The sequence below is a fragment of the Maniola jurtina genome, chromosome 4, assembly GCF_905333055.1.
Source record: "Maniola jurtina chromosome 4, ilManJurt1.1, whole genome shotgun sequence".
NCBI classification, from domain to species: domain Eukaryota; kingdom Metazoa; phylum Arthropoda; class Insecta; order Lepidoptera; family Nymphalidae; genus Maniola; species Maniola jurtina.
The window spans coordinates 4,664,079-4,690,833 of NC_060032.1; the positions used below are offsets into that span (position 1 = coordinate 4,664,079).

The 26,755-nt window shown below is 36.7% G+C and overlaps 1 protein-coding gene across 2 annotated transcripts in view; it reads left to right on the forward strand.

Annotated features, from left to right (window-relative positions):
- LOC123864779 (division abnormally delayed protein) overlaps positions 1-26,755 on the forward strand; it is a 150,356-nt gene that overhangs the window by 116,179 nt on the left and 7,422 nt on the right. For both annotated transcript variants that reach the window (XM_045905449.1, XM_045905448.1), the window contains exons 3-5: positions 2,528-2,871; positions 3,875-4,086; positions 6,599-6,767. In XM_045905449.1, the coding sequence (XP_045761405.1) occupies positions 2,528-2,871; positions 3,875-4,086; positions 6,599-6,767 (725 nt within the window). The remainder of the gene's footprint in view (positions 1-2,527; positions 2,872-3,874; positions 4,087-6,598; positions 6,768-26,755) is intronic.

Below are 26,755 nucleotides of genomic sequence, written 5' to 3' on the forward strand. Positions count from 1 at the left end.
TAATTGTTTGCTTTGTTCCTATTTATCGTCCTCAGGAGACATCTCCTTGGTATTTGATCACACACCTGGTCGTCCTGGCATTACGCCGTGTTATCTCGTCGGAATGCAGGCGGGGGATCAACGCCTCTTACATTCCTGCGTCGAGATATAAATTCATTCTAAATATTTAAAACCAGAAATCCTCAAACTTTTCACACCCAGAAAGGTGCGGCCGACGCGGATACTCATTTTAAAATATTTTACAATCGTCTTAAAACAATATAAAACGCAGATTTACAATCGTCCTAAATCTAAAACAATATAATATATTATGGTATTGTGATAAATTACACTATAGTCATTTAAAATAGGTAGGCACCACTTTTTAGGTACTTTTGCGATATGCGCTTGAAAAACGGCTCGGTTATATATTAAATACATAAAAATCATCCGTTTCCCGAAAAATGAAAACGATGGTAGGTATATTTTTCGAATGCAAACTGAGTAGCCGTTTTCATCCAGTATTTTGAGAAGCATAGTCCTACACTTAGCCACCATCGAATAGAAAACACACTAACCACTTAAACCCCGCTTCTATTTAATTAAATATCCTTATGTTATCGTTCGCTACAACATAAAGCAAATTAAGAGTGCGTGAAGGTAGTGGGTATTTGAGAACGTTTACACAAGGGCTTGAAAGCCTTTGATGTCTAAGTCTGAGCCGAGCTCTTTGAAAGAGTATATGCCACGGCTGCTTTCCCGCAAATGATATGAGTTTGTGTACGATCTAACTTTTATGCGAGGGCTTTATTTTCTACCAAATTCCAAATTCTGGTGGAAGTATTAAAACAGCGCTCGTAAGTTGCGTCGGGCTTCTAAGTAGACCAAATAGTACATTTAAAAAAAGGTGTCTGACTGGCTGACTGATCTATCAACGCAAAGCTCAAACTACTGGACGGATCGGGCTGAAATTCAGCATGCATATAGCTATTATGACGTAGACATCCGCTAAGAAGAATTTTTAAAAATTCAATCCCTAAAGGGGTTAAATAGGGGTTTGATATTTGTTTAGTCCACGCGGACGAAGTATAGGTATAGACTTTAAATGGGTAATAAAGTTCTTGTAACCCTTTTAAGGTTTCTAGTGCAGCGTAGCAATATTAATCTCGTAAAGTAGTCCCAGGTTAGTCTGGTTTCACACGCGGCGTTAAGAGTCCGTTTACAGAATTACCGATTTTTTTAAACTATAGCTGTCCGATATTATTTAGATATAATTTCAGTTATGAACAAAAATATCCCTTCAATTCCTTCAGATCAATCCCTTCTTAATGATTATACATAAATGACTGTTGTTCCTGGCCTGCAAAAAAACGTGTGAGTGCGATTGCCGCATAAAACCAGTGACCAGACCGAACCATGGTCGGCATATTCTAAGAAATCTTGTTTTCCAAAACTCAGCACCATTTCAGCACAGAAAAAAAAGAATTAAACACGTATTGTTCACGACAGGTCGACATGGCAATCGGAATGATAGCGCGAGCGACGCGCGGGTGTGCGGGGTGTCCCCCGCTTCATAATATCTCGATTGCCAACACGACCTGTCGCGTACTATACATTCCCAGTTTCATGTTGGGCAGACATATAATTATCACCGGTACAGGGCTCATCCGGTACGTGGCCGCAGACAGTCGTTATACTGTTAATTTAAAAACGCAATTACAAAGGACATTCTTGGTCTTATTACGCTGAAAAAAGCCTTATAAAATGCAGTCTATATTTTTTCATTAACATTAGTATTACATTTAAAGAGTTTTGAAAAAATATTAGTGCCGCTAATTAAAACTAGAAATAGACCGTTCATAATAGTTTTTATTAACTCCCGACCCAAAAAGAGGCGTGTTATAAGTTTGACGTGTGTATCTGTGTATCTGTCTGTGGCATCGTAGCTCCCAAACGAATGAACCGATTTTAATTTAAGTTTTTTTGTTTGAAAGGTGGCTTGATAGAGAGTGTTCTTAGCTATAATCCAAGAAAATCGGTGCAGCCGTTTGAAAGTTATTAGCTCTTTTCTAGTTAATACTGTAACCTTTACTTGTCGGGGGTGTTATAAGTTTTACGCTGACGCTTAGTTGGAGAGGAAAGGGGAACATTTAACATGGCTAATATTCTTTTCTTTAAAAAAAAATACTGAGAATTAGCTTCATCATCATGATCAACCCATCACCGGTCTGCTCTCAAAATAAGAAGGATTTAGGCCTTAGTTCGCCAAACTGGTCTAGTAGGGATTGTATCACTTCACACATCTTTGAAAACATTATGAAGAACTCCCAGGAAAACATTGAAGAAACCTACATGCCTGAGAGCTTTTCACAACTGACATGATGTTAGTGAAAGAGAGAGAGTTCTCCATAACGTTCTCAAAGGTGCGTGATCCGCATTTAGCCAGCGTGGTACACCATGCCAAAACCTTCTCATTACGAGGGGAAACCCGTGCTCAATAGTGAGCCGATGGATTGATGATGATGAACAAAATTATTTTTGTCCACAGAACACCTAACAGCGTTATCATATCAGTCGCAGAACAAGACTGCCATATTCTTCACTCAGCTGTACAAAAGCCACGCGATACGAGCGCAGGCGCCGCTCGCCGCGCTGTACGACGATATAAGAATACTTCTCAAATCAAACTCAGATGAAGACAACGGAGACGAACTGGGCACTCCATCACCTAAGGACTTGACTATAAGTGCTAACAAGTTCTTTCGGGAGGTGTTCCCGATCGCGTACCAAAACGTGCTGAAGTTAGACATGAAGCAGTTCACGCCGGAGTATGAAGCGTGTTTGAAGGACGCGTATGACGCAGTCCAGCCATTTGGAGATGTTCCACAACAGGTGAGATTTTAATATAATGTAATGTTGTACTGAAATCCATTACGCCTGCGATGTAATGTACCCTTTTCAGTTCATGCTGCTATTGCTATACTAGATGATATCCGTGATTTCATCCGCATAGTTTAGTTTTAAGAATCCCGTGGAAACTCTTTGATTTTCCGGGACAAAAATAATCAATGTCCATCCGCGAGATACAAGGTAATCATATCAGTTAAATGCATAAGCTGTGAAAACTTAGCAGACAGTCCAACATTTCGTCAATATTAAGTAATTAAGTATGGATTTAACTACTTTGGAGGCAAGTTCTTTTTTTAATGCATGAAACTAAATGATATTTTACTTAATACCTCATAAAGTATCATCTTATTAAAAAAATAGGCTGCGACTTCAAATAAGAGCACTTTCTCATCTCATAAAGAACCACTTACCTCTTTAGCCCGTAAAAAGTAGGTAAATTAACCAATTTGAGCGTAATTTTTTCAGCAAAAATATATCTTTAGAAGCTTTTATGAAGAAGTTTCAATTTAAGTAAAGTATAAATAAAATGAAATGGAGCGGTGATAGCCTACCTAGTGGTTAAGACGTGGGCCTCTCATTCAAGGTGTAGGGGGTTCGATTCCGGGCCTTCGCACCTCGAACTTTTCTAAGTTATGTGCATTTTCAGCAATTGGGCACTCACATTCTTGGAAATTCCACATCCAAAGGAAACAAATAGGGAACGAAAGCTCGTAAGGAATGTTAAAAATATCACCCCCACCGCTTTTCGAATATTCTACTTGACTGAAACCGGATCAACTAGTAGGTACGGTCGGCCTCAGAATTCGAGTAGCAATTCCGCGAAACTATTGCATCAAAAATCTGTCGCACTTATGACCTTTTCTATAAACACGCCATACATCTAACGCATGTGCATAACTGTGCTACGCGAATATGATCATTAAGGTGCTAAACGACTTACGACCTTTGACTGTACTTTATATTAAGCTAAGTTCTTCTTTTCCAGCTTGGCGTCTCATTATCACAGTCGCTGGAAGCAGCACGGGCGTTACTCCAAGTGCTGGTGGTGGGAGCAGGCGCGCTGTCTACCACCGAGCGTGTTCTCTCCTCCTCAAATGAAGAGTGCTCCACCAAGCTGCTGCGGATGGGCGGCTGTTCCCGCTGCAAAGGCTTCGACACGAGCCCTTGTAGGAATTACTGCTTGAATGTTGCGAGAGGGTAAGAGTTATTTTTGTACTATTTAAGCATAGGTACATAGGGCATACTGATGCTCATACCAGCGGAAAAATATGTAAGTATCATCATCATCAGCCTGTGGACGTCCACTGTTAGACAAGGGCCTCTAATGAGCGCCACCACATATAGCCACTACCCGCCAGTCTCTTTATATCGTTCGTCCATTGTGCTGGGCCCTATACTACGCTTGCTTATACGCGGTCTCCACTCTAAGACTTTTTGGCTCCAACGGCCTTCGCCTCTACGACACGCATAGCCTGCCAACTGACACTTCAGCTTTCTAATGGTTCGGGCTATGTCAGTGTAATTGGTTTTTCTGTGAATCTCTTCACTCAGGGAAACTCCTGATACAACCCTCTCCATATCTCGTTGAGCGACTTTACTACACACATAAGTGAGGACGAGAAGAACATACAATATTATATCTAGGTATAAGTAAACCTATGAAAATTCAGATTGCTCAATACTGTGGCATGTGGAAATCCCTACAAGAGACCTGTCCTGATCTCAAATTGTTTCTGATAAATAATATTGAGAAACTATACTATAATAGGTTATAGTATAGTTTCTCAATATTATGCTCGCTTCGTAATGTAATTTTTAAAAGCTACCTACTTTTGCTTGAAAATTGCTTGCTACCTGTTTGATTACCAGTATAGAAATACGTGAAGTTTGATAGAGTTGCTCTCGAGCTAAATATTTGTACACTTTTCGAGAATACTCGATCATGCAAAGAGGTTGAACAATGTATGTACTTGAATATTATGCAAACTTGTCAAAGTACCGTTACGTATTCCAGTTAGATATTTCTTTTCCTCCACCAAAAAATATATTTATCAAGACTTGGATAGACACAACGCGAGACGGGAACGTATCCAACGCGTCTAATAGGAGTAGTTTTATCGGAGGCCAGCTGTGCTCTAGTGTAACTTTTCAAGTAAAATCTATCATTTAATATAGACGGAAAAGGATTGGAAAAGTTTTCTGCTTCATAGTTGTACTTATATGAGAGAACTCTCAATTTAATACCTTACAAATACAGAAGATTTACTCCGCGTAGGGATTTAAATAAATAGTGACCTTTTTATGACGCAACAAAGTGAAATTCAGCTCGCACAGTTACAGTACAGTACTGCAGTCTAACTAACCACTGCGGTTTCTATCGCGTAAACTCTTAGGTATCTCATTATAAGAGATAAGATTTACGCGGGAGCCGTCGAAAGGGAGCGCTACCGTAGTTCGGGTTACTTTTCGGGTCTTTGTAATACAAGAACTACAAGTGTAATTTCAATCAACGTGTAAACGCGACTGCATAATGTTGAAGCAGTCGCGTCGTCCCGCTTTGTGTTTGCCCAGGTCTTTTTTGACTAAAATAATACTCGATAAAATAAGGTAAAGTTTGTTTTACTTTCATAATTTATATTCTACCCTTTATAATGCAACCCGTGCGAAAATAGTTTAGTATAAGATATCATACCTATGTTTTACGAAGTTCATACTTTATAGTAGCGTTCTAATAGGGTAACTTAGAAAACTTAGAATTGCTTTTAGCTTTTAATTATGTTGCTTGTTTAAGGCTAAAAGTTCTTACACTAACGAAGGTAAATAAGTAATTTTGCAGACTAGTTCATTTCTCTCCGTATAAAACTTTTATCTTAAGTTTTTTATACGACATCTTTTTAAGTGAGTTGTTACCTACATTTTTGCACTTAGGTTGAATAAAATTTTATCTGTGAAGCGAAACACAAGTTTAGGTATATGCTAAAATTTCACTAAAGTATACTTATTAAAGTTCTCTCCATCGTCCGCTGAGAGACTCAGAGGTTTTTGACGAGACCCATAGTTAGATGTCTCGGATTTTTAATATGACGTCATCACTAGCAACACTTAGGGTCTTCAAGCATTGAGGAATTTTGCACAAAAAGTCATATCGAAACTTGCCGAACGTTGCCCAGCCGATTCTTGGAGTTTATCTAAGTGATGAAATCCGAATTAGATAAGGAGATCCGTAGCCCGTGCGTGAGAATCAGAGTAACTGACATAGCTCAAAGGGTTGCGAAACTGAAGCGCGAAAACTCGATTATAAACGTTGATGTCCCAAGGTGCCAGAATGGCGATTTCGCACCCGAGAGCGCAGCGTTGGTAGAGTAAGTACCTACTACGAGTAGGTAGTTGGACACCGACATTAAAGTAAAAGTCGCAGGACATTATTATAAAATTTTTATCACTATAATATGATGCCCGCAACTTCAGTCACGTTGATTTAGGTTTTTGAAAATCCCTGGGAACTATTTGATTTCCCGGAACAAACACCATGCTATCTCTGTTCAAGGTAAATTTCGCCAAAATAGGTTAAATGGATGGGCTGTGAAAAGACAAACAAACAGACAGACACACTTTCGCATTTATAATACTACAAGTATGGATTAAGTAGTTATGTATAAGGAAGCCGAGGCGGGTGAATTAGTGCTGATATACGTAACCTGTTGGGCAGGTGCATAGGCTCCCTGGTGGTGGAGCTGGACGCGCCGTGGGCGGGCTACGTGGAGGGCGTGGAGCGCGTCGCGAGGCCGGACGCGGACGCGGCGCTCAGGGCTCTGGACTCCAAGGTGTCTTCCGCTATCATGCACGCGCTGGAGAACCACGTCATTTTGGAGAAAAAGGTAAGTCAAAGTATAAACACATTTTATGTTAATTTAAAAACTATTTAATGTTAATAACACTTCTGTGAGTATCTATCTTGTATGTTCTTTATACACAGTAGGTACTATCCATTTCGACCATTCGTGTTGACCCTCGTCTTAAAAAATTTAATTGGGAAATTATTGTTTAGAAAAATTCGCCTTAAAAAATTAGTACCCCGCCGCGTCGCTCGGTCTCATGCTGAAATCTTTAGAGCGCACTTTGACTTTGCTCAGACTTAAGTTTTAGTTAAAACGAGATAGATTTATGTCAGCGATATACCACTGTCTCGTTTTTAAGTCTGAGCTAACTCCAAGTGCGCTCTATCTAGCTCTAATCATCAGTTCAATTGTCGTGTGACGCTCGGACACTACTAATGTTTCTCATAGATTCGAGTGTAAAAAAGTGTCTAGTATTCCAAAACAAACAAGTGTAGTTGATAGTACGGCTGGCAATTGACTTGGCCAATGCTCTAAAACTACTAAAACACCGTATAAAAAGGTGTCTAGGGGAGATAGACTAATGCCTAAACAGACAAAAAATACCCAAGACCAATCCCAAGCAACTGAAATATTTATTAAAAATACTTGAACACCTAAACAGACGTAATTACTCCCAGATTCATATTTTATGTGAATAATAAATTATAGGCCTACAAACTATTTTCTTGTTCATTATAATACCACGGACGGAGTAAGTTTAAAATTAGTTAAGTTCCTTAACGAGTCTCGAGAATTCAACAGCAAATACCTACCTACTTAGTTGGAAAAAAATTCTTATATAAGAGGAGACGATCACTTGTTAAATAATTGTTCTAGAAACTGAGCTAATTGTCGTCGAAACTTTTCCTGGAACATCTTGTTGAGAGGCGAAACACGTTTCGAGTGTAGTCGAAGTCAGCTTGAGACTTGGGACAACTTCCAAGTCTTAAGTTATTCACCACTCCGTACATACATTTGCAAATGCTCAACATGTTCGCAAGTATTGTGTAAGTCCAATTTTCATAACAATACTGAGGTAATTCGAATAATAGGTACCGATTTGTACGTTCCTACCAATTCTACCATATATATTTCCAAAAGCAAGTTCTTTTTGTGCCGTTACGAAGCGCCTCACTAAGCCTAGCAGGAAGTAAACTTTACACTTTGTGTCAAATGGTCTGCGTGTTGACTAGATGTCCAGCGGCGGGGTCTTCTCCGTTTGGAGGTCAAGACGGGGTACAGGCCTCGAGGCATGGCTTTCTTGCCCGGGTGTGGCGCGGGGAAGAACACTTCCCCGGTAATGTTCTTTAAGCCTTTTTTTGACTAGATCTGTCATCATCAACATTTAGTTCCAAGTACGCTCATATAATGCTCAGTGCTGCTATCAGCGCCGAAATGGATAGTCAAGTTGCTTCAAAAACATGTCAGTCGCTTACCCAAGGCACTATAAAAATTGTATATCATTGCTTCACTACTCATCGGTATACCTACCTGCATTTATATCAGATTGTCGATCATGCTAGATGAAAATATTGAAGACCTGAAGAAATCTTCAAGTTAATCATTTACAAACTCAATTCTAACTTCTAATCCTGTTACTGAATTAACGTTAGGAATTTGAACCGTTACAGACAACAGTAAACCTCTCCCATTTATATTTCAAGTGAAGATTAAACAACGAGATGAAAATGAGATTTGTTAATTAAACTTTTGATCTAGTACACATTTATAATTCGCATACCTAGAAATGTAGACATTTGGACCATTTCGTAGGTAGCATGTGAAAATCACGTCAAAAGTCTTTTCATATGTAACACTTGCCACCTCGCTAAGTACATAATAGTCTGAAAAAACATGAAGCTAAATTTCACGAAGTTTGAATTTTTTTACATTTCCTTACCTTATTTTTCTAAATTTCGCATAGGTACACACGGTAAGCTAAGACCAAAAAATATCAGAACTTTATCACAATTAATGTAGCAAACGATAGTAAGTTCAAAAATTAAATTCCGTAAAAATCACCTGTGAAATTACTGTTCTGCACAAATGATTTCACTAAATTAAAATAGTTTAAAACTAGCAATACTGCCTATCTCTACCTATAATACCAGACTGGCCTATCTGCTTAGTTGAATTCACAACGAAAATTCATTTGCTGCCGTAAATTATACGTGAACAAAGCGAAATAAACTCTCCTGAACTGATTCGGGGAACTGTTTTGACGTACAATTTGTTCGTGTTGAACGAGATAATTTTCTGCACGATAAAATATGATCCTCACTATAATTTCCCTTGATTTACTGTTCTACCGGAAACTAATAGAAGTTCCATTTTGCATGCAATTTTAGCATGAAATTGCTGCCACAGCCACCGAGATATGAATTGTGGCTTGTTACGCGATCGCATTGCGACTGTTACCCAAAAATGTAGCTCCGTCGAGTCTGTAGTGTCTGCAGTAAAGTTATCAAACGTTTTCACACCGTTCGCTCGTCGTACTTGGCAGAGAGCCATACGTGAAGAGATTTCCGTTCAGCTGAAAGATTCAATAACATAATTCGCTTATCGACGAATTTAAGCGTTCACAATACTTATAAAGAGTGCTTAGATAAGGAGTGACTGGATTTTTTAAGAAACTGCAGCTTGAAAGTTGGAACATAATATTGACCTTGTATTTTCTCCTCTTAAATCTTACTTACATCTTGAATTTTCCCCTTTAAAAATACTAGATATCGAATTGATATAATGACATGGGATATATTTTATCGTTTAACCTAGTTAGGCACTTTTACTTAAGTTGATTCGTATAATATGTGGATTGAGGGAGGTTCCCAAGTCCTATACTATTATGTGATTAATGGCTAGAACATGAACCTCAGCAATAAGGAAGAGAACGAAGCGATAGAATTGTCATTGGAAACATTGATATAAGATTAAGTCGGGAGCTGCATCATTGTGTTCCTGGTGAGCCTCAGACGGGTGTGTAGGGACTTTATTGGGCCCAGAGGAGGGTCCTTATTAGACGCCGCTGACTGGGTTGCGATTTGGTCCCATAGCCCAGCCATCAGATGCGTGAGACCCCGTGGGGTTTTAAAAGGTAAGAGTCCGACATAACCTCCGTGCCTCCCCGGGCGGTATACATGAGATTTACCAAGAAAAAAATAATGAAAGAATCTATATCATTGGAAATTAAATCTCGAAAATTACTACGACTATGTAATAATTTTGACTTTCGTACAACAATAAAAATCTTTAAAACAGACATTCGGTCTCTGTTTCACAAGCACGAATAGTTCATCGCATGGTCGTAAAGTTTGAAATCTTTCCTCAGATTAAGTTTACGCGATGTTATGGTACCATAAAGATGGTGGAACGGTCGTAGGCGAGGCGAGGCAGACGTGGGTGTGGATCGACCCAGCCCGTACAATATGTACTTACAAAACTGTTATTGTTTGAGGAAAGCCATTGTTGGGGGGTTGTTTGACCCAGTTGAAACAGTATACGTTAATATTTCTTCGACTTCCTGAGTTATGAACTAAGAGCCAGCGTGTGCCAAACCTTCGTTATTTTATAAAAGCTGAAAGTTTCTCTGTGTATTGTCCCCACCACAGGGAGGAACGATCAGTGACTTTGAAGTTTGGATCATGGAAATCCCTTGCCAGACTTTTAAACTATAAGGGCGTCTGGCAGGGTGGTTGCCATGATACTAAGTGTCTGGCAATGTTCTAATACTATTCTGAAGAAAATATAAAAAAATAAGACTTCATATACTTTGACGTAAGGGTTTTTACACCTTTTTTACCTGTTATCTGCCAAAGCCACCATGATCAAACTTCATAGTCACTGATCGTTTTTCCCTGTACCTATTGGCGACAATACACAGAGAAACTTTCAGTTTTTAGAAAATAACGAAGGTCTGGTACGCACTGGCTCTCTTTCTATCATAAGTTTTAGCCGGAAACATGCTAGTTTCCGATATATCTAACTACTACCTATCCATATTATTATAAATGGAAATGTTTCTTTCTTTATTGGTTTCTTAGTTTGTCTTTCAATCACGTCACAACTGAGCAACGCGTCGACATGATTTTTTGTATGGGTAGATATATCTAGACATAGACTACTTTTATCCAGAAAAATCAGAGTTCCCATGGGGGTTTTATTTTAAAATTTAAATCCACGCGGATGAAGTCGCTAGCATCAGCTACTAGTAGTATTTTTTTTTTTTTTTTTTAAAGAATATTAGCCATTTTAATTGAAATAATATAAGCTCTACAATTATCCTACTCTGATACTCTGCTTTTGTCTCATTCTCACGAAGTTCAGTTTCTGAAGGTTAATAATTCTACCGCGTGTAAACTGCACACATGTTTTTTAATTAGTGTAATTTCGTACTAATTACCTAAATATATAAAAATCACTCGATAGAGTCAAAATCGTGTAAAATAATTGAAACCAATTTTTACAAATTCACTTTTAATTTGGAAAGGAAACACTAATTAGCTCAAACGGTGCCATAAAGACAATTGGCCGTCTGCTACATTAAACTTCCAAACAGAAATGACCTCTAATAATGTTACTTAGCCACACTACCGATATCTTTCAAGTTTCAACTCGCAGCCATATTGTCGCCGTTTGCGACACATTATTCAAGCATTATTCATTCCACTTTGAAGGATTCCTTATGGACTTCGTCTGTGTTAATGTTAGCTGGCGGGCGTGCTCTGCCTTTTTGGAGTGTTTTTTTTTTGTTAAAATTGACTGGTAAGCGCTCTAAGTGGGTGCCGTGCGTATGTCAGCGAGCGCCGGCACAGACGGGGTCCATACTTGTATACTTGTTACAAATAACTACAAACTTGACATTGGCTAATCTTTGTAAAGCCAGACGAGAGAGAAAAAAAAAGGATTCCTTATGCATATCCATACTAATATTATAAATATGAAGGTATAGGTACCTACCTGCCTGACGCCTGCCTGTCTGTTACTTTTCCGCTGACTTTGGCTCAGAGATAACATGCATTTTAGAAGAGGATAGTAGAATAATTTTCATCCCAGTGATACCAAAAAAACTCCAATAGATTTTTAAAACCGCGTAGATTTAGGATGAATATACATAGGTGTACATAAAAATAATCACGAACGTTCATATCAAACATTGGTGATAGTAATAGGCTTTTTTACTAAAACCATGAAACAAAATTAGTAGGTACAAGATTAGCTTTTCAGCCAAAAATATCGCATCCAAATATAACAGAGAGCTGATAGCGTTTTGAAATTGATAAGAGAAATAAACTGACAGCCAGAGTCTAGATTTTAGAATTTATTTAATTATTTTTAATGAAAACTACTGCTAACTTTATTCCCCTGTCTGTGGTACAAATAGTAATAGAGTAGTCAGTTAGGTATTTCTGGCTAACCTATACAGCGCTCTACTTTTTCTAAGTTATTTTAGTCTGTCTGCTAACCTCAATTCTGAAACTCCAAAGACTTTTAGATCTACTGTGACTAGCATAATGCCTTTTCAGCCTGCCAACCTCAACCTTTTTCATTAAAATATAATAAGTTAATTTGAAGGACTATATGTAATTACTTTTATCACTAAGTCTCATTATTCTATTTAAATCCATACTAATAACATAAATGCGAAAGTACGTCTCTCTGTCTGTTATGTTTTACGGCCCATCCCATTCCATCTTGCATCCCAGGGCTTCTTTATGAGGCTATTTTTGTCCCGGAAAATCAAAGACTTCCAATGGATTTTTATGACTAAATGAACATGGACAAAGTCGCGGCCATCATCATCATCACGATCAACCCATCGCCGGCTCACTACAGAGCACGGGTCTCTTCTCAGTATGAAAAGGGGTTTGGCTACAGTCCCCCACGCTATCATCTAGTTTAAAATATTTAAATTAACAAATTTAGTGCCCAAGGAACCCTAAACAAATCGCAAAGACAATAGGGTCGTATTAGCGATGGCAGACAAAACACAGACATCCCGTTGACTCACTGATTATGTCATTCATACATCAAGGACACTGATTCCGTACCCATTGTGACTCTGAATGAAGTTAATGAGTAATATATAGCCGGAAAGGATTAAAATTTTATTTACATAAGGATGTATGGAAGGTGAATGTGCTCTAAGACTGAGTAACAAGTATTTAGAGCGAGAAGTAAAATAAGTACCTTACACAGTGTGTTATTTTTTGGTGCGGGCAATGAGATGAAACAAACTATACAAATATAATTTATTATTTGAACTAAAGGACCATGGCGTCGATTATAAAGAAAATAAAAAGGTCAATCACATGTTCTTGAAATAATGATCGCACGGAAAAATATTCAAACTGCCCATTTTCATTTGAACTCAAGAAATACTTATGTCTGAAATAAAAAGCAAGAGCAAGTAAGTCTTTACAGGATATATCCCTCTGGGTTCGTGAAATGTGCACCAAGATCCTTCCTAAATATGACGACACTTTTGCTCACCTTTAAAGTAACATTGTTACATTTGTGGCCTGTAGGTTAACTCAAAGTAACTTTTATGAAAGAATTTAAATTCGCAAATCATTCACTTACTCCAAACCTTTTGGAATAATAAAAGAAACGTGGTTTAAATCAAAGATTTATGGAAGGTTTTATGCTACAAAGCAGTTGCTAAAGCTTGAAAAGCCTTTCATAGTAGGTATAAAAGTATTGGAAAATGTTGACTTTCAATTTTCATGGTAATAGGTTTGGGTTCCACTCTCTGTATAGACTGTTCTTTTTATTTTAAACTAGATGATACTCGTGACTTTACGTGTTTAAAAATCCAGTGGGAACTCTCTTATTTTCTGGTATGAAAAGTATCCTATGCCCGTCTTCAGGATGCCAACCACCCATGTAAAAAGTTAATATCGGTTCTGCAAAGACAGACATTATCACATTTTATTGATGGATATAAGTTTTTATAATCCAGTGAGAACTCTTTCATTTTCCGGGATAAAAAGTAACCTATCTTCGTCTCGAAGATGCAAGCTATCTCTGATTTCTGTAGCAGATTTTGTCGCAATCGGTTATATGGGTGGGCCGTGCAAAGATAACGGTCAGGCAGACACTTTCGGCATCTTATAATTGCATTTATATTAATATGCTATACTCAACTGATAAGATTTTTAATATCACCTATGCCGGATGCTTTGTATCTATACTTGTTATTTTTTGTGCTTATAAAGAAAAATTCATGGATTGAATAACTATGATTAGTAAACCCCTTATTTTCAGGACTTAAAAAATCTGCATTACACCTACAAATTTGCTAAGAAAAGTTAGTTCATATTTATGGCGTACCGTCTCCAATTTTTACATAATGAATGTAAAGAATTCGAAAAATGTATATAGTCTAATCTAGTTCGTATTATAACAGAAGCACATAGTTTACAGTTTTTTTATCTTTATATTATGTAAAAATATGTATAATGTGCTAATTTCGAATACAACGTCCATAAAATATAATCTACATAGCTGTATAAAAATAGCGAAAACTTTTTAAATTGTTTAAAATGACCAAATAACAAAACAAAAATATCATGACAATGCGTTCATCCACCCATAAATAAATTATTAATCTTTAACCAATAAAAGTCGTAGACAAGTTATAAAAATCGCTAATTTAAATAAATTAAGCATGGATGTTGTATAATTCCGCTATTATCTAAATAATGTATAGTGATATTGAAAAGTCATCGACACGAATGATAAAGCAATCGAATTAACCTCCGCCAAGAAGCGCCGGCGCCCGCCCACGCTTTTGGTTTTCGCTCAACTGAAACAAAATAAAAAAAAAATAAGATTTTAAAATAACTCCTCACTATTTACGATCCTTATTTGCTTATTCAATTAGCGCTTATACGCGCTTCTTCTGTTCATTTATTAAGTTGCAATTTCATTAGATTTTCTCTATTTTTTGAGAATTTCAAATCACTAACTAAACACCATTACGACAATGAAAATATACCTACCTACAGTGTAGAGCCAGATTACTTTGCCATATTATAAGTGATTATTTTATTACTCTCATTTATTTATTTTTTACATTTTATCCTATTTTTAAACAATAAAATAACAAAAACAACAGAAAAAATAACAGAAACACAGAAAGAACAAAAAATAAAATAACATCAACAACAAAATCAATAAATAACAGAAACAAAAGAGAAATAAAATAACATAAACAACAAAAAACTAAAGTAACGGAAAAAAAAAAAAAAAACATTGAATAAAAATATGATAAAATGTACCCCACTGGCAACAGGGTGGGTTGGACCCAAGCCACCAGTGGTCAGGGCTCCAGAGTGAGGAACCTCCTCACAATGCGTGCCGTCTCAAGAACCACTGCCTTCTGTATCTTACCCTTGATCCAACAGTTAAGCGACAGTTTCTTAAGATGTTGGTCGAAACTGTTCGCAATAAGACCGTGGACTGATACAACTATCGGTACAATAATCGCTGAGTCAACACTCCACATGGCAGTAATCTCGTGGGCCAGGTCCAAGTATTTCGATACTTTTTCCTTTTCTGCTTTCACTAGATTATCATCATGTGGAATAGTGACATCAACAATCATTGCTCGACGCGCTGATCGGTCAACTAGCACTATATCAGGTCTATTGGCTACAATATACCTGTCAGTGATAACCGACCGATCCCAGTAAAGCAGGGCACTGCTATTTTCAAGAACTGACATTGGGTCGTACCTATAGTACGGCACCTCAGTATCTACAAGGCCATACTGAAGAGCAAGTTGTTGATGGATTAATAAATTAATTAATTAATTAATAAACCGTAAATAGTGATTATTTATTATTAGCATATAATAACTGATTATTTATTATTATTATTACTTACTTTAGTAGGCAAGGCATTTTAACTTTAAGGTTGCTCGTACAGCAACCATATAAAATTTATTATTAAACTGATAGGTTTGTACCTATAATAAAAAGAAAACAGTAATATTCTATAGAAAGTTGTCTTTCTAATAACAAATGTAATATTTAAACTGTAGCAACTGTAAAGTAACCGTTTCTTGGCAGCCCTGAGATAAAAATTGAAAACGATTTGTGCTGAAATTTCATCGAAAAGTTTTTGGAACTTGGCGGATTAAGCCTCTAGCAGTCTAGCCCCTTACTTCACGGCTACTTTCACGGTAGATTAGCAAATGAAATCCAGTTTTAAAATAGACTTATCATTGCGTGTTGCCAGTGACGATAATTTTATGGATCCGAGATATGGTCGCTAACTATGGGCTTAATAAGAAATCTCATAGTCACTCAGTGGTCGATAGAGAGAGCTATGCTTGGAGTTTTTCTACGTGATCAAATCAGAAATGAAGAGATCCGTAGGAGAACCAGAGTAACTGACATAGCTCAGCTGAGAAACTGAAGTGGCAATGGGCAGGGCACATAGTTCGAAAAACAGATAGATGTTGGGGTACCAAGATGCTATAATAGACCTAGGCGCGTTTGGAACCCACGTAGCTTTTGTTTTAAAATTTAAGTTTACGTAATTAATAATCACCACTATAATATCATCTTACAAATCTAACAATTCTGACCATCAAAAAGAGTACAAGGTTACCTACTTGTATACATGATTTGACTTTTGAATGAAAATCTCTCTCTAGAAAGCTCAGCGTTGGAAGAACCTCACTAGGTGGGCAAACGAGTCAGAGGGAGCCGCTGGATTCAGGCGATGCAAGACCGTGGCGTATGGAAGTTCCTACAAGAGAGCTATGTCCAGCTGTATATGTACGCCTATCGGTTGATAATGATGATGACAATCTCTTCGTGTATCGAAGCAGTTACTCGTAGGTATAATAAAAGGCTCGTATTGCTTCTGCCTAGCGCCGGCGTCTGCCCACGCGCGAGCTTTCTCTCTACAAATGCTACTCATTTATTTTACAGCTTTGTTTAATTATGCGTAAATGGAAATTAGCGTAATTTAAAGGCAATTTAATCGTCGTAAAAATGGCGTCGCGTCGCCGTGAAAATTGTAGCGTCTGTGGCGGCCGCTTAGAAATTAATTTATGCTTACATTATGGCAGTAATTAGGGAAATAAATACCTGCGGGTAATATTCGGGTACCCAATGAAAATGAAATCAGAAGACTATTAAAGTATACATCTTTTGAAAATTTCACTAAATGCCAACCGAAGCTAATGTTGTATTTCTGCGCTGCATGCGCTTAACAGCTAAGCTAATTCTTTAACCTTCGATTATTAAAGGAGAAGTAAATTTCATACCTAAAACGAGAGACGTACACATTGGTAATTTGATGGAAAAACTTACCTATATATTTAAAAATTTATATGTGTCTGTCTGTGATACCTGTACCGAATGGTTGAGTTAGGTGAGGTACTTTGAACAGTTGGTGTTGACACTTCCATGAAGTTTTTTGTGATAGTGCCCATCAAGGTTTAATAGATAGTACACGAGTCGCATTGCGAAGCATTCCTGACATTAGCTAGAAAGTATGACTTTTCATATTTTCCATTACGAAGTTTTTACCATTACCTATCTATTCTACGTCTCTACACTTTAAAAAAAAAGAAAAGAATATTAGTCATTTTAATCATGACTAACATTTACCTTTCCCCTCCAACTAAGGGTAAATCTTGTACTAGGAGTGGGTACGATAATTATAGTGCAACGGGTGGGGTTTGAACCGCCGACCTTTCGTCCGCTCTTATAACTTGTGGTTCAGCTATTGATACTTAATTCTTTTTCGTTATTGTTCCCAGTATTTTAGCTGGGATCTGCTTATGCTTATAGTAGTCTAATTTCTCAATAGATTGTTCGCTAGTATGAATTTTCATATTTTAAATTACAAGTAGGTAGTATACTTACTTTTATTCATCTTCGCTCTTGTTCCCGGTATTTTGTAGAGGGTCCGCTTATTCTAAACCAATCGGGCTATTAAAGTGTTTTCACCTTATTTATTTCGCAATAATAATAATTTATTCTTCATGGACAATAATGCAGCTAATGGCTAGTATATTTTATGCTCAGGTCATGGCACGCGTAGGCGCCGCCCGGCTCGTCTTTATGAAGCAATTTATTGATGTATCGCCGCATCACACTTATTTACTAAACTTCAATTTATCTTTACAATACCTATTCTAGACCCACATGCACAAGGACTAATAAACTAATTTAGGTAAGGCTGTCACTTTTTTGGAAGAGTATAATGCGAACCAAAAGTAACAGCGTTAAAAATTTAACTCAATCGCCTGTTTAAGTTTAGTCTTTTTAGGATTCCATGCCTGAATGGTGCCAACGGAACTTTTTTACTAAGCCTTCGGTGTCCATCAGTCTATCCGTCCATCCGTCTGTCTGTTTGTCAGTGGGCTGTATTTCATGAACCATAATAAGTAGAGAGTTGAAATTGTCGCAGTGTTTTTATTTCTATTACCGTTATATCAACAAATCATAAAAATATCAAAATGGCTAACGTGTAAACTAAAAAAGTACATATCTAAGCTGGTACGATGGTACCGAATCGAATAGGTAGTAGTTAGCATACCATAGCCATGCTGGCCAAGTGCGGATAAGCAGACTTCACACACCTTTGCGAACATTATGTAAAGCCTTCACGCAGATTTCCTCACGATGTTTTCCTTCATAATATACATACTTGACTTGAAAAGATTTTAACTTTTTAATCGAACAAACTAGAATACCTATAATGAAAATTGTACTCGGACTAGACAATTATTACATAATATTTTTAACGTCCATAGAGTATCGATGGTGCATCTAATTAAATTAATTAATTAATTTAAAAAAAAAAGCTAAAGGTGTGTGCTCAGATTGTACCCCTAACCTGGGCTATCACAGCGCTCGCGCCTCTGGGCATGCCTAATTAATACTTATGGCTGAAATGCCTATGCATCCCACATGACAAGCGTAGGTAGGCGCTTCGCCATCTCCTGATTATTATCAAACAACTTAAAGTATTTAATAGCTCATTATGAAAATAGATACAATGACTATATTTCTCCATGTAAGAATAAAATTAATGCCTGTTTACATCTGCCACGAGCTAAAGACCATAGATATTAGAGATCTCGAAATGCGCTGCCATCTAATTAAAGACGTAGGTAAAAGCTATAATAAATAATAAATAATTTGTATTATACCAACTATTTATCCATTATACTGGTTAAAATATCATAAAATTTGCGTCATATTATATTTTTATACCTATTATTATAGCGGTAATTTACTGAATAACAAAAAACACGAATATTTCTAATATTTCTATTAGGTACTAGTCAGATTGCGATCTATTTGCGGAACATCACTACCTCCTGTATAGTGGCACCTCCTTTTGGCACGAGGAAATGCAATGTATTTCCGTGCTTATCTACCCAAGTCTTCCGATTTGGGGAGATTGCTAGTCCGTACAAATCGGACACTGAGCTATGCTATCAGACTTCCGTAAAGGCACTTTTTCTCCTCTAAAAAAAAAGATAAATGAATTGAAATCTCTCTGAAATGAAAAATCCTACAAAACTACATGCTTGACTTCAGCAAAAGTGCGCCAGTACAAAATAAACCTGGCTAACCAGGTCAATCCTTAGAAAAATATAGTTAGTCACTAATGATTAACTATATTTTTCTAAGGATTTCTCTTAGATTATTTTTAACGACCTTCCCTGGCGCAGGAGTGATGCGATTGGTCTTATTAGTGGGAGGTCCTGGATCCGTTTCCTGGCAGGGGCAATTCGGTCGTGGCTAGTTATCGTCCTACGGTCAAAGCCGTGCCGCCAAGCGATTTAGCGTTCCGGTTCAATGATGGGTAGAAACCGATCAGGAGTATTAGTTTAATGAAACTGCCATACCCCTTCCAAGTTAGCCCGCTGCTATTTTAGACTGGATCGCCTACCACCAGATGAGATCGCAGTCAAGGGCTAACTTGCATCGGAATAAAAATATATATTAAAAAGTACAAGGGTCATGACATGCGTAGGCGCAGTGCCGGTCTGTAGAGTACGCAACTTATTGATGGCCGCATCACACTTATTTATTAAACTTCAATACGTCTTTATGGCTATGATAAATTCAGCCCACTACCGATTTTTAAATTGACCGGTTTTCTGATTTTATAGCTTTGGTCATAGGTGAAAGTTAACGGAATCTAATATTAGCATAATATCGCTGTTCATATTTTTTTAAACAATAGATGTAGAACTTTAATTAATAAATAAATAATTTTTATTTCAGGCAATATAAGTCACAAGACAACCAATAACAAACAAGAAAAACACAAAATAACACAGTACCTATGATGCAGATACAGTGAAGCATTTTTTAACTAAGCAAATTACTAAGATATCTCTCTATACCGGTGCTAGCCTAGCGGTAAATAATGTAATTCGTCCTTCTACTCGGAGGGTCCGAATTTCGATCCCGGGCATGCACCTCTAACTTTCCGGAGTTACGTGCGTTTAAACTAATTAAAAATATCACTTGCTTTAATGGTAAAGGAAAACATCATGAGTAATCCTGAGAGTTCTCCATAATCTCAAAGGTGTGTGCAGTCTGCCAATCCGCATTTGGCCAGCTTAGTGGACTATGGCCTAAACCCGTCTCATTCTGAGAGGAGACCTGTGCTCGGTAGTAGTCCACTGAGCATAAATCAGCTTAGTGATTCGCTATATCAGTCTCTACCGCTGAATGATAGCCACCGAGGTTGGTTGGTTCTACATTGTTGCTTCATTGGGTGATTGATATTAAAATATTCATTAACCTTCAACGGATTAAAAAATGGGATTTGCTAAGTACAGTGGAGTAATTATGAACATTAAAGGGCTTTTATTTTTGTTGATATTTACCTATCTGCTTTTAAAGTAAAGTCTATTTTCCAAGGAAAGAAGGTTAGGCTTAGGGTTAATGCAATGAATATTAAAATAAGCTAGGTATTTGTTATGAATCGCAAGCCTATATCAATAAATTAGTTATTTTGCAGCGGATGCTGTTTTATGGGCGGTGTTAGCGGCTATAAATTAGAGCTAGAGAACGGCGCTAAGCCGATCACGTTGAGCCATACGCCGTTATTTATGATAAGGACGGTTTTACGTTCAGTTTTACAACATTTTCCATAAAGAATTTCAAAAACTAAGTTCTCTGGTGGAACTTATACTGCCGTGCCAATAAAAGTTGGTTAGGTTAGCAGCTGACAGCTGATATCGACATTTAGCACAGAATTAGCTGGCATTCTGTAAATGAAGATGGGTTACTTTCTATCCCGGAAAACTGCCGGTAAACGAAAGAGATACCACAGAATTAAAAAAAAAAACATAAAACCATATTGGACAAAGTGGCGGGCATCAACTACTTCTCAAATAAATGATTTTATCAACAGTTAAATAAAATATTGGCGTAAGTAACCTTTTTCTAAAAAAAATTATTTGAATTGTCTGTGACAAAAGCTCTCGGCTCCGGCTGCCATCTTCCGCCCCTGAAAAAATACCAGAAGCTCAAACAACACAAAGTTCGTTCTATTTTAGCTACACTTTACAATGAACTCTGCTTTTGACAATTGTTTTTAGTTTTTAACTCTTTTCACTGGAATACTGAGTTTTTATAGAGAACAATACCTTTTTTTGGTATTTTGTTTGTAACCTACTTAACATAAAGACAAATTGCAAGGCATAAAACACAGGCAGGCGTCTATAAACTCTAGAAACGGACAAACATACAAAAATTTGAATTTTGATTCATACTATATACATACACCTGAAAACCATTACCCTCTTTCTGGTGCAGTCGAGTAACAAGTAAAGTTGTACAGGTCATGTACCATTGTACAATTATTTAAATGAATTAGCCCATCGACTCCCACAACTCACTATAAACCTATTTGTTGAAAAACCATTTAGTACAATAAACTGGCGACATGCAATCGTGTTACTAACAATTATTAAAAATTTTAATATGCATTAACGTTCATATACAATTTTATCTTTTAATTGTTTTTATTTTAAAACTAGCTGATGCCCGCAGCTTCGCCCGCGTGGATTGGTCAGATACCCTGCAGCATCAGGATTGAGGAGTTGGACTCCAAATTTTTTATGAAACAATGTCGCAAAGTTCCTCTATCGATAAAAAAAGAAATGACGCAAATCAGTTCAGAAATCTCGGAGATTTTGGTGTACATAGGTAGAAAAACACAACTCCCTTTTTGAAAGTCGGTTAAAAAAGTAGCCTATGTTACTCCCAGGTTGGTCAATTCTCTACTTGTCTGTGAAAATCCTGTCAAAATCGGTTCAGCCGTTCCCAAGATTAGCCTTTTCAAACAGACAAACAGACAGACAAAAATTTTAAAAACGTGTGATTCAGTTATAGTATCGTTCAAATAACCATATGACCTTAATATGTGTTAGTTATTTCGAAATTACAGACAGACACTCCAATTTTATTTATTAGTATAGATTATTAGAAAGTATATTTCGTAATAATAATGTTAAATTTTCAATTTATTAAATCATTAAAGCTTTTTAATGCTTTTCTGTTCTGTTTGTAATGCCGACTTCAACCAACCTACCTTACCTTATAACTGCGCGGGCACGCACCCGCAGTTAATTGCTATGCACATAACTCTGTAAAGTTAGATTTTCTGAGTTATGTAAGTAATTGTCTTAAACAATTAAGGCATATCCCTTGCCTTACGATGAGGAAAATTACCGTGAAAAAATCTGCATGTCGGAGAGTTTACCTAAATGTTCTCAAATGTGTTTGAAGTCTGCCAATCCGCACTTGGCCAGCGTAACCAAACCCTCTCATTCTAACAGGAGACCCGTGCTCAGTAGTGTGACGGCGATGGGTTCCATTTAAAGTAATAGGTAGATTTTGAAGTTAATCTGAATCTTTAATATAAAAATGTCTTTAATGATTCAAGATTCAGACAACTTTCAGAGTTCAGAACTTTATTGAAGAAGACATAGTGGAGTAAATAAAGCCGTGAAATAGCCAATCTTAGGAAGTCCTCAGAAACAGCTCCGATTTTGAGGATTTTTTTTTTAAATTCTTGGTTTTTATACATTATTTAAAATCAGAAACGTTTTGAAGCGGGGAAATAATTTTTAGTATTTTTTTATCCATATGTGCGATATTTATACATGAAGTCCAGAAAAACGCTAACTTCTCTTTGAGAAGTTGTAGAGGAGGTCAAATGCTACAAATGACCTCTAAACACTTATGGGCGAAAACCGCCCGTTTTTGAGTTATTGATCGTTTTCAGAAAATTACGTATTTGTTTCTTTTAAAATTCATTAAAAAAAAAGTAAGGCATATTGCCGACTTTTTATTTAATTTCTAAGTACTAGACATCTCAATTAATAATTGTGAATACTAAAATAAAAATAATCTTTGTTGGTTCCCCGGTTAGGGATCCAAGACTGTACCAGTTTTAAAATTTCTATTGGGTTACTTTGCCAAAAAAGCTATTTTTTTTTAAAGTTACAGAAATTTTTGGCCTGCAAATTATTTTTGAAGCTTCTACACATTTTCAGCTATCTAATGATGTACAAAACTTTAAAATAAGTTGAAAATTAGCTAAAAAAGGATAAAATAATAGCACAAGGGAGAAATTTCTTAACGCTTAAATTTTAAACAAATCGTTCCTATCGATCAATTGTGCTATCCCGTGGCCGATTTTATGATCAAACTTGACCAGATCACATATTCACAGTAAACTGTTACCTCTTTCTAAGTCGAGACTACCTCTAAACAAAGAAAAAAACGATTTGTTTAAAATTTAAGCGTTAAGAAATTTCTTCCTTGTGCTATTATTTTATCGTTTTTTTAGCTAATTTTGAACTTATTTTAAAGTTTTGTACATCATTAAAAAGCTGAGAATGTATAGAAGCTTTGCAAATAATTTTCAGGCCAAAAGTTTCTGTAACTTTAAAAAAAAATAGCTTTTTTGGCAAAGTAACCCAATAGAAATTATGAAACTGGTACAGTCTTGGATCCCTAACCGGTGAACCTACAAAGATTATTTTTATTTTAGTATTCACAATTATTAATTGAGATGTCTAGTACTTAGAAATTAAATAAAAAGTCGGCAATATGCCTTACTTTTTTTTTTGATGAATTTTAAAAGAAACAAATACGTATTTTTCTGAAAACGATCAATAACTCAAAAACGGGCGGTTTTTGCCCATAAGTGTTAAGGGGTCATTTGTAGCATTTGACTTCCTCTACAACTTCTCAAAGAGAAAGTAGCGTTTTTCTGGACTTCGTGTATAAATATCGCACATATGGATAAAAAAATACTAAAAATTATTTCCCCGCTTCAAAACGTTTCTGATTTTAAATAATGTATAAAAAACTAGAATTTAAAAAAAAAATCATCAAAATCGGAGCTGTTTCTGAGGACTTCCGACGAAAATGCTTCGTTTACTCCACTAACATGGGGCCTGACAGTTTCAAATTTGTAGCTTGTGGCTATATTTGTAATTTTGTACGTTCATTTAGGCGGATGATGTCTCAACAACAATATTTCAATATAATCATAGTCGAAACAATATAAATCAAATTCTGTAGATAAATTACTTAATCACAATATTTGTAAAGGTTACATCAGATAGATGATCGATAATATTATGATTGAGCCAATTACATAATCAAATACTTTTGTTTATTACGTATCTACAATATTTTTATTTTTACAAAGATCTCTCGTGGGGTTCATACTTCACATTGTATCATAGTCTCTCTACGCATAAAATATTGCTACATCTATGTTCGCTAGTTGTTTGGCGTAGTACCTACAGGAACAAAGGTGTGTGGTGTTACACCTGTGACACTTTATTATAATTTAAACATAGAACAATGAGATTAGTCATTTGTATCCTTTCAAGGAAATCTTATGATATACGTATAATCAGCAATGATATACGTTCTATGAATAGCTACTCAGTTAATTATTATTGATAAGTATTGCATAAAACATCACTTTGACCAGAAGACGCTGTATTCTGTAATCAAATCATATTATTATAATTCAGAAATTTCTTGAAAACACATCGAAATAAGAACTTCTTCCCTTTTTAGGGTTCCGTACCTCAAAAGGAAAAACGGAACCCTTATAGGATCACGTTGTTGTCTGTCTGTCTATATGTCTGTATGTCATAAAAGTCCGAAAAATCAGCATTGCGTTGCGTGCCTGGGAACCAAGACTACCGAATAGGAAGCTGACGCCTTAACCAAGCTGTCACAACTTCTAAATAAAACGTATTTGGTATAGCCACCTACTTTTAATAAAAAATAGAGTCTACTTACCAATTTAAATGCAAAGAGCGTACATACTTTTTAACATTAGAGCTATCCCTCTTAAAACGGAGACAAGAAAATCTTTTTCTTCCCTCAACGGTCTCATTAAATACCATCAGTGGTAATTACCTACGTGTTCTTTTTCGAAATGCTTGCATTAAATTATGCGCTCTAAACGAGTATGCGGTTTGCGGTCGGCTTTGCGGTCATTTGATTAGTTTTTGTGTTACGTAAAATGATGGAAAGAAATATAAGGTATAAAAGTATTCTACAAAGTGCCTAGAACACAATGGGCCAAGTCACTTGGCCCATGCACTGCATTGGCCAATTGGTCTTCATACAAACATTAAAGGATTTTGGCGTAATTCGGGAAGTGTTTCTACTGCATTATTGCCAAATATGCAAAAACCTACAAAGTCGAAAAAAATTAGCAGTCAGTGGGGACGACCGACAGAAGTGAAAACTTAAAACTATTAACTAACAGCGGTTTTCTTGGATTTTAAAATTAAAAATTAAACTTCCATAATTTGTAAATTATAACCATTATTATATATGAAAAAAGCTGTGATAGCCTAGTGGTTAGAACGTCCGCCTGCTAATCGGAGGTCGGGGGTTCGATCCCGGGGACGCACCACTAACTTTTCAGTTATGTGCGTTTTAAGCAATTAAATATCACTTGCTTTAACGGTGAAGGAAAACATCGTGAGGAAACCTGCATGCGTGAGAGTTCTCCATGTTCTCAAAGGTGTGTGAAGTCTGCCAATCCGCATTGGGCCAGCGTGGCAGACTATGGCCTGAACCCTTCTCATTCTGAGAGGAGACCCGTACTCAGTAGTGGGGCGGAAATGGGTTGATCATGACAATCATTATTCAAATTCAAAATATTTTTTAGACTTTTACAAGTACTTTTGAATCGTCAAGAGCATCTACCACTTGTTCGGAATGCCTTTCTTTCGATTTTCCTTTATACATCTTTCCTTTTCTTTTATTATTATACATACATCAGTTTTGTTTTTGTATCTATCGGCGCTTCGAGTACCTAACTACTAATAGACAACATTACCATGTCGGTGACGCGTCCTTGCAATTTTTACCCATCCCATAATCACCCAAAGCACCTAAAGAAGTTTTATCCAAAACTTTAGTATGGGCACTATAATACTTCTTAGCAATTATTAACAAGAATTTTTATGAAGTTAAGTACCTACATGTATAGAAAATGGAAGTATGCGTGCAATTTTTAGCACACTTGCTCGGAATCACGGTGGGAGCTACGCGAAATGCGCGACTATTTGCGTCTGCAGCGAGGTAGTCGTTTATTTGCGTGTGTCGCGCGTCGGTAAGGGCGTTCACACGAAGCCGTCTATTTCCGCACGACTCCGGCACTACGAAGTGTTGCCAGGTGTCCTGCTCTTTCCGGGACGTCCCGATTCAATAAAGATGGAGCCTACTGGCCGAATCGGCAACTTTTTATCCAAACGTCAAACCGCTCGCTTAGTATGGAAGCTTGTATAAAATACAGGTGTGCCGTCGTAACTTCGTCTTCTTTTCGTCTAACTTTTTTAGTTATATCGATAAGAAATGTAAATGAAAAAATTGGGTATGAATTTTACGAATTTTGGAAGACCCACTATGTGATAATTAATAACACTAAATTTATTATAGAGATAG